The sequence below is a fragment of the Scomber japonicus genome, chromosome 15 (genome assembly GCF_027409825.1).
Source record: "Scomber japonicus isolate fScoJap1 chromosome 15, fScoJap1.pri, whole genome shotgun sequence".
NCBI lineage: Eukaryota > Metazoa > Chordata > Actinopteri > Scombriformes > Scombridae > Scomber > Scomber japonicus.
The window spans coordinates 469,887-484,886 of NC_070592.1; the positions used below are offsets into that span (position 1 = coordinate 469,887).

At 38.8% G+C, this 15,000-nt stretch overlaps 1 protein-coding gene across 1 annotated transcript in view; it reads right to left on the reverse strand.

Moving 5' to 3' along the window:
- The window catches only part of LOC128374472 (semaphorin-6D-like), a 44,877-nt gene that overhangs the window by 9,635 nt on the left and 20,242 nt on the right, over positions 1 to 15,000 (reverse strand). Inside the window, exons 16-18 of the mRNA XM_053334753.1 lie at positions 14,709 to 14,786; positions 4,388 to 4,446; positions 4,196 to 4,249 (exon numbers count right to left, since the gene is read on the reverse strand). Coding sequence (XP_053190728.1) covers positions 4,196 to 4,249; positions 4,388 to 4,446; positions 14,709 to 14,786 — 191 coding nt within the window. The remainder of the gene's footprint in view (positions 1 to 4,195; positions 4,250 to 4,387; positions 4,447 to 14,708; positions 14,787 to 15,000) is intronic.

Sequence of the window (15,000 nt, forward strand, 5' to 3'; positions counted from 1 at the left end):
GCTGTTGTATACTGGCATCAACAGCGTTACAGAGCTGTTGTATACTGGCATCAACAGCATTACAGAGCTGTTGTATACTGGCATCAACAGACAGCGTTACAGAGCTGTTGTATACTGGCATCAACAGACAGCGTTACAGAGCTGTTGTATACTGGCATCAACAGCATCACAGAGCTGTTGTATACTGGCATCAACAGCGTTACAGAGCTGTTGTATACTGGCATCAACAGCGTTACAGAGCTGTTGTATACTGGCATCAACAGACAGCGTTACAGAGCTGTTGTATACTGGCATCAACAGCATTACAGAGCTGTTGTATACTGGCATCAACAGACAGCATTACAGAGCTGTTGTATACTGGCATCAACAGCGTTACAGAGCTGTTGTATACTGGCATCAACAGCGTTACAGAGCTGTTGTATACTGGCATCAACAGCATTACAGAGCTGTTGTATACTGGCATCAACAGACAGCGTTACAGAGCTGTTGTATACTGGCATCAACAGCATTACAGAGCTGTTGTATACTGGCATCAACAGCATTACAGAGCTGTTGTATACTGGCATCAACAGACAGCATTACAGAGCTGTTGTATACTGGCATCAACAGCGTTACAGAGCTGTTGTATACTGGCATCAACAGCGTTACAGAGCTGTTGTATACTGGCATCAACAGACAGCATTACAGAGCTGTTGTATACTGGCATCAACAGCGTTACAGAGCTGTTGTATACTGGCATCAACAGCATTATAGAGCTGTTGTATACTGGCATCAACAGCGTTACAGAGCTGTTGTATACTGGCATCAACAGCATCACAGAGCTGTTGTATACTGGCATCAACAGCGTTACAGAGCTGTTGTATACTGGCATCAACAGCATTACAGAGCTGTTGTATACTGGCATCAACAGCGTGACAGAGCTGTTGTATACTGGCATCAACAGCGTTACAGAGCTGTTGTATACTGGCATCAACAGCATTACAGAGCTGTTGTATACTGGCATCAACAGCATTACAGAGCTGCTGTATACTGGCATCAACAGACAGCATTACAGAGCTGTTGTATACTGGCATCAACAGCATTACAGAGCTGCTGTATACTGGCATCAACAGACAGCATTACAGAGCTGTTGTATACTGGCATCAACAGCGTTACAGAGCTGTTGTATACTGGCATCAACAGCGTTACAGAGCTGTTGTATACTGACATCAACAGTGTTACAGAGCTGTTGTATACTGGCATCAACAGCATTACAGAGCTGTTGTATACTGACATCAACAGTGTTACAGAGCTGTTGTATACTGGCATCAACAGCATTACAGAGCTGTTGTATACTGGCATCAACAGCGTTACAGAGCTGTTGTATACTGGCATCAACAGCGTTACAGAGCTGTTGTATACTGGCATCAACAGCATTACAGAGCTGTTGTATACTGGCATCAACAGCATTACAGAGCTGTTGTATACTGGCATCAACAGCTACATACACACTGCACTTTGGTTCACAATGAAAGAAGAACAATGAGCCGATGTTAGCGAGAGAGTTTCACTGTATTCTGCTTCCAGTCGCTCTGCAGGCATCAATAAAAACCTAAAAGTTAAACGACAGCTAATCACCACACAATTAGTGCGAGTGGAGAATGACTCAGTACAAGTATGTAAATGAATGACTGAAGTCTCCTGCTGCTTTACATCTGCTGTGCCTGTAATCACGTCAGCCGGTGACACTAATCACCACGCAGCCTGCTGAATCATATTTATAGAAGGAAAAGTCTGTTTTATAAGTCTTCATGTGCTGCTTCGTATAATCAGTTCAGACATGAAACCAGAAACATCCAGCGTCAAACAGGCGTGCGGTGTGACATCATCAAAGAGCAGCGACGCCTCAGTGATTGGCAGCTTCTACGACCTGTTCAGTGCCGTCGACCAATAGGATGACACATTTAAACAGCGACACAGGAAGTCAAAGCGGAGAGATCAGCGGCTCATCTCACAGTTCACATCGTATCAGAAGGTTAATTAACATGAATCAGCTGTTAGACGCTGCTGGCTGCTGGGTAACAAACAAACATCACTGATCACTGAGATACAGAAGAAAAGGTTGTCAGGTAGATTAAATGATATGAGATTAGATTAGATTAGACATTTATAGATGTTTGATTGGCACTAATGAACCGGATGGACATTCATTAAACATCTAGTTTGAATCTAATTTCCTCCTAAATGCAGCAGGAAGTTAAAAGTTGATCAACTTGTCGACCAGACTTAAATAAATTCACCAAACGATGTTTTCTAAACTAATTTCTGTTGGACTGGAGCTGATTTTCATTCCTGTCATCTAACAAGGCCTCATTTAGATGCCAGGTGAATGTGATTAACTGAGGAGGCAGAATACAAAGCAAGCGGCTCTCTGAGCTCTGAGGACTGAGGGGATTGAGAGCTGCTGTGGACTCCAGTGTGTTTAAAGCTGCAGCTCTGATAGGATCTGAACTGCTGCAGCACATTAACGCAGCTACAATACAAACATGATGCAGAGAGAGTGAAGAGGCTCAGAGACGCCTGATGAAAGACGTCATTCACACTCGGATTAGAGGAAGAATTCTTTAGTTTCATTTATCTCTGTCATGTTTTCTTAATCCTTGATTCTCCTGCTCTGCTCTTCATCACCGCTTTTGTAACCGCTGATGTGATGCAGCCACTTCAGTTCACTTCAAGTGTCCCTGATCGACAGACTGAGTTCATGTCAAGTAGTCCACATATCAGGGATCAGCCTCCTCTCTCCTCTCCGGCTTTAATCACAGTATAGAGACTTAATGGGATTCACTGCATGGGTCTGCTGTCGCTCTGTGAATGACAATAACTGTGCTCCACTAACAGTCAGGTAGCAGCAGAGACGCAGCTCTGAATACAGAGCGGCCGCCGCTTTGATCTGCTGGATTGTGATCTAGTGGAGGGTAATAATGTCCGACCGAGCGGCGAGCTACTGTACATCACCAGCAGCCAATTGAGGGGGAATAACTGAATTTCTTCCAGTTGAGTTTGAGCTTGTTAGTGAAGGCTCGAGGCTCTCCAGCGGACACATCAACAAACCTCTTCACTTCTCTTCTCTGAGATGTTTGAACATTTAATAAACCTGCAGCAGTGGAAGAAGCATTCAGATACTTTACTTAAAGCACAATAATAATAATAATGTACTGTATGAATGAATTATCTGTGACTGTGCAGCTCCTCCCGGCTCTACGGAGCTTTATAGTGAGTCTCAGGTCGTTGTTCACTCTCAGCGCTCTCACAGTGTTGCTCAGCACCAAACACACACACACACAGTTAGCTGTAGACTGATCACTGACAGTCTTTACAGCTGCAGCACAGAAAGTATCTGAACAAACAACCAGACACTGTTAGTACTGAGCCGCCATCACCAGGCGATCAGCTGCTCCCATCAGACCACAGACTCAATACAACGGCTTCCTCCCAAAAGCTGTTCCACTCCTGAGCTCTGACTTCTCCTCCATCTGAGATGAAGTCTGATAAAGTGCCATCATTGGAGCACGTGTGAAAGATTTACTTCAAGCTGCTGAGTTTCTACAACGACACTTCTGCTGCTTTCACAGACTCCTCACATATACATATTTATACCTTTTACTGCTTATTCTTAGATTCTGTACTTTTTTATTGCTGATATTTCTCATCTCTTTTATTCTTTGTAAATAGATCTTTATTGTCACCGGGTACAACAAAATTAAAAGTGCTCTCCAGTCAGTGCATCATATATAGAATAAATCGTCACACTGACTCCACAACAAAACCTCACTTAGTTTTTAACGTCTGTAGAAACACAGAGTGGATTATTGTGATCTCACTCTCTCATCGGTGTGCTGCTGGTTATTTAGGAGATTATTGCAGTTTGGATATCAGCTGTGTGTCCAGTGTGGTCTACAGCAGGGCCGGCGGTCCGGTTGGATCATGTTCTGGTTGTTTGTGACCAGTGACCCTGCTGAGTACCAGGCTGGACGTAGTGACACCCAGCTTATTTTAATACTTATTTGTCTCCAGGAAGTCATGTCCTGAGATAAGAGTCTCCGTCATTCATGGTCAGTAGGATGGTGGAGGGATGTGAGGAGAGGAGGGGGGGGGGGGTGAGCCTTTCTCTGACGCTGTGAAACCAGAGAATCGAGCAGGACGATGAGTTTCTTACCGTAGGCGGAGTCGGCTGCAGCCTCGTGGTTCCTCGTGGTCGCCATCACATCAGCTGCAGAAACACACAGAGCATGAGACTCGTTAGCTCAGGAAACATTCAGCTCATCCACGGCGTCACACTGTGGATTTATAATTGAGCGGCCTCTCCAGCTGTTATCGCAGCTGTTACCGTGGTGATAGTTTATCTCACCGTGGCAGCCGTCCGGGTGAAGCGAATGGTTGCCCTCGATGTCCTGTTCAAACCCCGCCCTGCACACAGGAGCAGGAGAGTTAAGACCACATAAAGAACACAACATCCACTGCAGACCGGCCTCCTCTCATGGCGGTTGCCGTGGGTTACTGTCGCCTGGGAATCAAATTGATGATGTGTAACCACGGTGACCAGAAGGAAGATGAGTTGTTAATTGGGTGATGTCACATTCTTCTACGTTTGATTTAGAAACTTTCACAGGAGGAGAAAAAAAGAAATACTAACAATTAATTCATTGGTTATTTCATACACTGTTGGCATAGCAACGGGAGCAATTTGGGGTTAAGTACATTTCCAAAGGACACGTGGACTGGAGGAGTCGGGAATCAAACCGCCAATCTTCCAATTGGTGGACGACCGCTCTACTTCCTGTTATAACAGACACAGATATAACTTATATTTCAGCAGCTGCAGGAAATGTAACGATCTCTGTGTGTTTGGTTTTATCCTGAAATCATTTTGACTTCCTCTCCTCCCTCGCTCCATATTTACCTCTCTCCACCTCACTTATTTGCTAACTCGTTCGCCCCCTCAGCCACTCGATATTTCTCTCTCTCTCTCTCTCTCTCTCTCTCTCTCTCTCTCTCTCTCTCTCTCTCTCTCTCTCTCTCTCTCTCTCTCTCTCTCTCTCTCTCTCTCTCTCTCTCTCTCTCTCTCTCTCTCTCTCTCTCTCTCTCTCTCTCTCTCTCTGTGTCTACATGCTCGCTGCGTCTCTGCGGATGGTTTCCACCAGCGTGGGAAGCCAGGAGAGAAAAGAGACTGCGAGCGGCTATAAATCCCGAAGCCCCTCGGGCCCCTGAACGCCTCGTTCACCTAGCGAGGGCTGACTCAGAGGAGGACGGAAATAGAGCGGGTCAGTTATAACGTAGAGTTGTCTTGGTGTTGTGAGCGGAGGCGTTAACAGGCTGTGAAAAGTCTTTACGACACTAAAACAGCTTCGATGCTTTTTTACAGTCTGACGTTGATTTTAGACTGAAGACAAAAAATAACTTTAATAAGAATATATGACATCATCATTACTGGACTTTAAACAGCCTGAAACAGTGTGAAACACTGTGAAACAGTCTGAAACAGTCTGAAACACTATGAAACAGTCTGAAACAGTCTGAAACACTGTGAAACAGTCTGAAACAGCCTGAAACACTATGAAACAGTCTGAAACACTATGAAACAGTCTGAAACACTATGAAACAGTCTGAAACAGTCTGAAACACTGTGAAACAGTCTGAAACAGCCTGAAACAGTCTGAAACACTATGAAACAGTCTGAAACACTATGAAACAGTCTGAAACACTATGAAACAGTCTGAAACAGTCTGAAACACTGTGAAACAGTCTGAAACACTATGAAACAGCCTGAAACAGTCTGAAACACTATGAAACAGTCTGAAACAGTCTGAAACACTGTGAAACAGTCTGAAACACTATGAAACAGTCTGAAACACTGTGAAACAGTCTGAAACACTATGAAACAGTCTGAAACACTGTGAAACAGTCTGAAACAGTGTGAAACAGTCTGAAACAGTCTGAAACACTGTGAAACAGCCTGAAACAGTCTGAAACACTGTGAAACAGCCTGAAACAGCCTGAAACACTATGAAACAGTCTGAAACACTGTGAAACAGCCTGAAACAGTCTGAAACACTGTGAAACAGCCTGAAACAGTCTGAAACACTGTGAAACAGCCTGAAACAGTCTGAAACAGCCTGAAACAGCCTGAAACAGTCTGAAACAGTCTGAAACACTGTGAAACAGCCTGAAACAGTCTGAAACAGTCTGAAACACTGTGAAACAGCCTGAAACAGTCTGAAACACTGTGAAACAGCCTGAAACAGTCTGAAACACTGTGAAACAGTCTGAAACAGTCTGAAACAGTCTGAAACACTGTGAAACAGTCTGAAACACTGTGAAACAGTCTGAAACAGCCTGAAACAGCCTGAAACAGTCTGAAACAGCCTGAAACAGCCTGAAACACTGTGAAACAGCCTGAAACAGTCTGAAACACTGTGAAACAGTCTGAAACAGTCTGAAACAGTCTGAAACACTGTGAAACACTGTGAAACAGTCTGAAACACTGTGAAACAGCCTGAAACAGTCTGAAACAGCCTGAAACAGCCTGAAACAGTCTGAAACAGTCTGAAACACTGTGAAACAGCCTGAAACACTGTGAAACAGCCTGAAACACTGTGAAACAGTCTGAAACAGTCTGAAACAGCCTGAAACAGCCTGAAACAGTCTGAAACACTGTGAAACAGCCTGAAACAGTCTGAAACAGTCTGAAACAGCCTGAAACAGTCTGAAACAGTCTGAAACACTGTGAAACAGCCTGAAACAGTCTGAAACAGTCTGAAACACTGTGAAACAGTCTGAAACACTGTGAAACAGTCTGAAACAGTCTGAAACACTGTGAAACAGTCTGAAACAGCCTGAAACAGTCTGAAACAGTCTGAAACACTGTGAAACAGCCTGAAACAGTCTGAAACAGTCTGAAACACTGTGAAACACTGTGAAACAGTCTGAAACACTGTGAAACACTGTGAAACAGCCTGAAACAGTCTGAAACAGTCTGAAACAGCCTGAAACACTGTGAAACAGCCTGAAACACTGTGAAACAGTCTGAAACACTGTGAAACAGCCTGAAACAGTCTGAAACACTGTGAAACACTGTGAAACAGTCTGAAACACTGTGAAACAGCCTGAAACACTGTGAAACAGTCTGAAACACTGTGAAACAGCCTGAAACACTGTGAAACAGCCTGAAACAGTCTGAAACACAAACAGTCTGAAACACTGTGAAACAGTCTGAAACAGTCTGAAACAGTCTGAAACACTGTGAAACAGTCTGAAACACTGTGAAACACTGTGAAACAGTCTGAAACAGTCTGAAACACTGTGAAACAGCCTGAAACAGTCTGAAACACTGTGAAACAGTCTGAAACACAAACAGTCTGAAACACTGTGAAACAGTCTGAAACAGTCTGAAACAGTCTGAAACACTGTGAAACAGTCTGAAACACTGTGAAACAGCCTGAAACAGTCTGAAACACTGTGAAACAGTCTGAAACACAAACAGTCTGAAACACTGTGAAACAGTCTGAAACAGTCTGAAACAGTCTGAAACACTGTGAAACAGTCTGAAACGTCTGGGTCAGATGATCTCTGTATCTATGTCCATGTGTTTTAGTGAAATGAATAGTTAATAGTTTCCTTTCCTTTCCTTCCTTCCTTCCTTCCTTCCTTCCTCCTTTCCTTTCCTTTCCTTCCTTCCTTCCTTCCTTGGAATGGATGTCCATGTGTTTTAAATGAATAGTTAAGAGTTTTAATAAGATAGTTATGAGGATGAAGACTGATGGCTCTACAATAAACCCCACACTTCCACAAAGCTCTGCTGCTCCCTCCTTTCCTTCCCTCCTTTCCTTCCTTCCTTCCTCTGCTCATTTTACCTTTAAATACATTTACATCATTATTATATGTTCTATTTTAGTGTCTGAGGTCAAACAGGACATGATGATGTTAAGTTTTTTTTGCAGCAAATATAAATGTTTTCTTCATTTCAGGCTGAAAGTGTTCAAAGCTGTGATCGGCTTCATTAAACACTCAGTGACACAGATCTGATTCCTCTTCTTCTTCTTCTTCTTCTTCTTCTTTTCCAGCTCTTGCATCACATCCTCGCCTCCCTCTCCATTTCCTCTCTCGTCTCTTTTCATCTCCGCCGGCTCGTCCTGTCCGTTTGAATCTTCCTGCAGCTTCTCTCTCCTCTCTCTATTAAACACTGCTCTACTTATTCATCTTATTTCTATATTTAGAAGAAAACTGCATTTCAACATCTTCTTCTTCATTTTCAGACTCAGAAACATCAAAGTCTGTAAAATGAAGTCGATCAGAACAAAGATGCTGATTAGTGTGATTAGTGAAGAAGAAGAAGAAGGAGTGAACTCTCTCTGTGTTTGATGAAGGAATGAAAGATTCAACTTCTACTATCATCAGTCTGACTCACCAAGAGAGTTAGACTGATGTTTATTATAGTGATGTAGTACTGCAGTATTACAGTAAAAGTACTGCAGTATTATAGTGATGTAGTATGTAGTATTACAGTAAAAGTACTGCAGTATTATAGTGATGTAGTATGTAGTATTACAGTAAAAGTACTGCAGTATTATAGTGATGTAGTATGCAGTATTACAGTAAAAGTACTGCAGTATTATAGTGATGTAGTATGCAGTATTACAGTAAAAGTACTGCAGTATTATAGTGATGTAGTACTGCAGTATTACAGTAAAAGTACTGCAGTATTATGAGTGATGTAGTATGCAGTATTACAGTAAAAGTACTGCAGTATTATGAGTGATGTAGTATGCAGTATTACAGTAAAAGTACTGCAGTATTATAGTGATGTAGTATGCAGTATTACAGTAAAAGTACTGCAGTATTATAGTAATGTAGTATGCAGTATTACAGTAAAAGTACTGCAGTATTATAGTGATGTAGTACTGCAGTATTACAGTAAAAGTACTGCAGTATTATAGTGATGTAGTACTGCAGTATTACAGTAAAAGTACTGCAGTATTATAGTGATGTAGTATGCAGTATTACAGTAAAAGTACTGCAGTATTATAGTAATGTAGTATGCAGTATTACAGTAAAAGTACTGCAGTATTATAGTAATGTAGTACTGCAGTATTACAGTAAAAGTACTGCAGTATTATAGTGATGTAGTACTGCAGTATTACAGTAAAAGTACTGCAGTATTATAGTGATGTAGTGTGCAGTATTACAGTAAAAGTACTGCAGTATTATAGTAATGTAGTATGCAGTATTACAGTAAAAGTACTGCAGTATTATAGTGATGTAGTATGCAGTATTACAGTAAAAGTACTGCAGTATTATAGTGATGTAGTATGCAGTATTACAGTAAAAGTACTGCAGTATTATAGTGATGTAGTACTGCAGTATTACAGTAAAAGTACTGCAGTATTATAGTGATGTAGTATGCAGTATTACAGTAAAAGTACTGCAGTATTATAGTGATGTAGTATGTAGTATTACAGTAAAAGTACTGCAGTATTATAGTGATGTAGTATGCAGTATTACAGTAAAAGTACTGCAGTATTATAGTGATGTAGTATGCAGTATTACAGTAAAAGTACTGCAGTATTATAGTGATGTAGTACTGCAGTATTACAGTAAAAGTACTGCAGTATTATGAGTGATGTAGTATGCAGTATTACAGTAAAAGTACTGCAGTATTATGAGTGATGTAGTATGCAGTATTACAGTAAAAGTACTGCAGTATTATAGTGATGTAGTATGCAGTATTACAGTAAAAGTACTGCAGTATTATAGTAATGTAGTATGCAGTATTACAGTAAAAGTACTGCAGTATTATAGTGATGTAGTACTGCAGTATTACAGTAAAAGTACTGCAGTATTATAGTGATGTAGTATGCAGTATTACAGTAAAAGTACTGCAGTATTATAGTGATGTAGTATGTAGTATTACAGTAAAAGTACTGCAGTATTATAGTGATGTAGTATGCAGTATTACAGTAAAAGTACTGCAGTATTATAGTGATGTAGTATGCAGTATTACAGTAAAAGTACTGCAGTATTATAGTAATGTAGTATGCAGTATTACAGTAAAAGTACTGCAGTATTATAGTAATGTAGTACTGCAGTATTACAGTAAAAGTACTGCAGTATTATAGTGATGTAGTACTGCAGTATTACAGTAAAAGTACTGCAGTATTATAGTGATGTAGTGTGCAGTATTACAGTAAAAGTACTGCAGTATTATAGTAATGTAGTATGCAGTATTACAGTAAAAGTACTGCAGTATTATAGTGATGTAGTATGCAGTATTACAGTAAAAGTACTGCAGTATTATAGTGATGTAGTATGCAGTATTACAGTAAAAGTACTGCAGTATTATAGTGATGTAGTACTGCAGTATTACAGTAAAAGTACTGCAGTATTATAGTGATGTAGTATGCAGTATTACAGTAAAAGTACTGCAGTATTATAGTGATGTAGTACTGCAGTATTACAGTAAAAGTACTGCAGTATTATGAGTGATGTAGTATGCAGTATTACAGTAAAAGTACTGCAGTATTATGAGTGATGTAGTATGCAGTATTACAGTAAAAGTACTGCAGTATTATAGTGATGTAGTATGCAGTATTACAGTAAAAGTACTGCAGTATTATAGTGATGTAGTATGCAGTATTACAGTAAAAGTACTGCAGTATTATAGTGATGTAGTACTGCAGTATTACAGTAAAAGTACTGCAGTATTATAGTAATGTAGTATGCAGTATTACAGTAAAAGTACTGCAGTATTATAGTGATGTAGTACTGCAGTATTACAGTAAAAGTACTGCAGTATTATAGTGATGTAGTACTGCAGTATTACAGTAAAAGTACTGCAGTATTATAGTGATGTAGTATGCAGTATTACAGTAAAAGTACTGCAGTATTATAGTAATGTAGTATGCAGTATTACAGTAAAAGTACTGCAGTATTATAGTAATGTAGTACTGCAGTATTACAGTAAAAGTACTGCAGTATTATAGTGATGTAGTACTGCAGTATTACAGTAAAAGTACTGCAGTATTATAGTGATGTAGTATGCAGTATTACAGTAAAAGTACTGCAGTATTATAGTAATGTAGTATGCAGTATTACAGTAAAAGTACTGCAGTATTATAGTAATGTAGTACTGCAGTATTACAGTAAAAGTACTGCAGTATTATAGTGATGTAGTACTGCAGTATTACAGTAAAAGTACTGCAGTATTATAGTGATGTAGTATGCAGTATTACAGTAAAAGTACTGCAGTATTATAGTGATGTAGTATGCAGTATTACAGTAAAAGTACTGCAGTATTATAGTAATGTAGTATGCAGTATTACAGTAAAAGTACTGCAGTATTATAGTGATGTAGTATGCAGTATTACAGTAAAAGTACTGCAGTATTATAGTGATGTAGTATGCAGTATTACAGTAAAAGTACTGCAGTATTATAGTGATGTAGTATGTAGTATTACAGTAAAAGTACTGCAGTATTATAGTGATGTAGTATGCAGTATTACAGTAAAAGTACTGCAGTATTATAGTCATGTAGTATGCAGTACTACAGTAAAAGTACTGCAGTATTATAGTAATGTAGTATGCAGTATTACAGTAAAAGTACTGCAGTATTATAGTAATGTAGTACTGCAGTATTACAGTAAAAGTACTGCAGTATTATAGTGATGTAGTACTGCAGTATTACAGTAAAAGTACTGCAGTATTATAGTGATGTAGTATGCAGTATTACAGTAAAAGTACTGCAGTATTATAGTGATGTAGTACTGCAGTATTACAGTAAAAGTACTGCAGTATTATGAGTGATGTAGTATGCAGTATTACAGTAAAAGTACTGCAGTATTATGAGTGATGTAGTATGCAGTATTACAGTAAAAGTACTGCAGTATTATAGTGATGTAGTATGCAGTATTACAGTAAAAGTACTGCAGTATTATAGTGATGTAGTATGCAGTATTACAGTAAAAGTACTGCAGTATTATAGTGATGTAGTACTGCAGTATTACAGTAAAAGTACTGCAGTATTATAGTGATGTAGTACTGCAGTATTACAGTAAAAGTACTGCAGTATTATAGTGATGTAGTATGCAGTATTACAGTAAAAGTACTGCAGTATTATAGTAATGTAGTATGCAGTATTACAGTAAAAGTACTGCAGTATTATAGTGATGTAGTACTGCAGTATTACAGTAAAAGTACTGCAGTATTATAGTGATGTAGTACTGCAGTATTACAGTAAAAGTACTGCAGTATTATAGTGATGTAGTATGCAGTATTACAGTAAAAGTACTGCAGTATTATAGTAATGTAGTATGCAGTATTACAGTAAAAGTACTGCAGTATTATAGTGATGTAGTACTGCAGTATTACAGTAAAAGTACTGCAGTATTATAGTGATGTAGTATGCAGTATTACAGTAAAAGTACTGCAGTATTATAGTAATGTAGTATGCAGTATTACAGTAAAAGTACTGCAGTATTATAGTAATGTAGTACTGCAGTATTACAGTAAAAGTACTGCAGTATTATAGTGATGTAGTACTGCAGTATTACAGTAAAAGTACTGCAGTATTATAGTGATGTAGTATGCAGTATTACAGTAAAAGTACTGCAGTATTATAGTGATGTAGTATGCAGTATTACAGTAAAAGTACTGCAGTATTATAGTAATGTAGTATGCAGTATTACAGTAAAAGTACTGCAGTATTATAGTGATGTAGTATGCAGTATTACAGTAAAAGTACTGCAGTATTATAGTGATGTAGTATGCAGTATTACAGTAAAAGTACTGCAGTATTATAGTGATGTAGTATGTAGTATTACAGTAAAAGTACTGCAGTATTATAGTGATGTAGTATGCAGTATTACAGTAAAAGTACTGCAGTATTATAGTCATGTAGTATGCAGTACTACAGTAAAAGTACTGCAGTATTATAGTAATGTAGTATGCAGTATTACAGTAAAAGTACTGCAGTATTATAGTAATGTAGTACTGCAGTATTACAGTAAAAGTACTGCAGTATTATAGTGATGTAGTACTGCAGTATTACAGTAAAAGTACTGCAGTATTATAGTGATGTAGTATGCAGTATTACAGTAAAAGTACTGCAGTATTATAGTAATGTAGTATGCAGTATTACAGTAAAAGTACTGCAGTATTATAGTAATGTAGTACTGCAGTATTACAGTAAAAGTACTGCAGTATTATAGTGATGTAGTACTGCAGTATTACAGTAAAAGTACTGCAGTATTATAGTGATGTAGTATGCAGTATTACAGTAAAAGTACTGCAGTATTATAGTGATGTAGTATGCAGTATTACAGTAAAAGTACTGCAGTATTATAGTAATGTAGTATGCAGTATTACAGTAAAAGTACTGCAGTATTATAGTGATGTAGTATGCAGTATTACAGTAAAAGTACTGCAGTATTATAGTGATGTAGTATGCAGTATTACAGTAAAAGTACTGCAGTATTATAGTGATGTAGTATGTAGTATTACAGTAAAAGTACTGCAGTATTATAGTGATGTAGTATGCAGTATTACAGTAAAAGTACTGCAGTATTATAGTCATGTAGTATGCAGTACTACAGTAAAAGTACTGCAGTATTATAGTCATGTAGTATGCAGTATTACAGTAAAAGTACTGCAGTATTATAGTGATGTAGTACTGCAGTATTACAGTAAAAGTACTGCAGTATTATAGTGATGTAGTATGCAGTATTACAGTAAAAGTACTGCAGTATTATAGTGATGTAGTATGCAGTATTACAGTAAAAGTACTGCAGTATTATAGTGATGTAGTATGCAGTATTATAGTAAAAGTACTGCAGTATTATAGTGATGTAGTATGCAGTATTACAGTAAAAGTACTGCAGTATTATAGTCATGTAGTATGCAGTATTACAGTAAAAGTACTGCAGTATTATAGTGATGTAGTATGTAGTATTACAGTAAAAGTACTGCAGTATTATAGTGATGTAGTATGCAGTATTACAGTAAAAGTACTGCAGTATTATAGTGATGTAGTATGCAGTATTACAGTAAAAGTACTGCAGTATTATAGTGATGTAGTATGCAGTATTACAGTAAAAGTACTGCAGTATTATAGTGATGTAGTATGCAGTATTACAGTAAAAGTACTGCAGTATTATAGTCATGTAGTATGCAGTATTACAGTAAAAGTACTGCAGTATTAGTTTTTGGTTGATCGGCTGGAGACCAACTACGACTCCCAGGATGCATTTCAGTAAGAGAGAGCCAATCACAAAGTTTAAAAGAGTCTCAGTGATTCATCATCATCATCATCATCATCATCATCATCATCATCATCATCATCATCACCATCACCATCATCATCATCATCATCATCATCAGTCTCACTCACAGCTGGACGTTCTGTGTATTTAATTATTTAATATCAAACATATTTCATCGTTTTACTTTGTAGAGAACAAAGTTTCCAAAGAGAGACGAAAGAGATCTGAACCAAAACCTTTAAAGTTACACATTAATACAGCAGAGTGCACGCTCACATGCACGCTCACACGCACACACGCTCACACGCACGCTCACACGCACGCTCACATTAACATTTATTCCAGCTCTTCACTCGAAGAGGCTGAGAGGAAACACACAGAGAAGAAGAAGAAGAGACAGGAACAGGAAGTGACACGTACTTGAAACCAGGCGCCATGTTGGCACAACTTCCTGTCCGCAGCCAGATGCAGTATGGGTCACGAGAGGCCAGACAAGCTCTGCAGAGACAAAGAAGAAGGAGAAGAAGAAGAAGAAGGAGGAGGAGGAGGAGGAGGAGGAGGAGGAGGAGGAGGAGGAGAAGGAGAAGGAGGAGAAGGAGAAGGAGAAGAAGGAGAAGGAGAAGGAGAAGGAGGAGAAGGAGAAGGAGAAGGAGAAGGAGGAGAAGGAGAAGGAGAAGGAGAAGGAGAAGAAGGAGAAGGAGAAGGAGAAGGA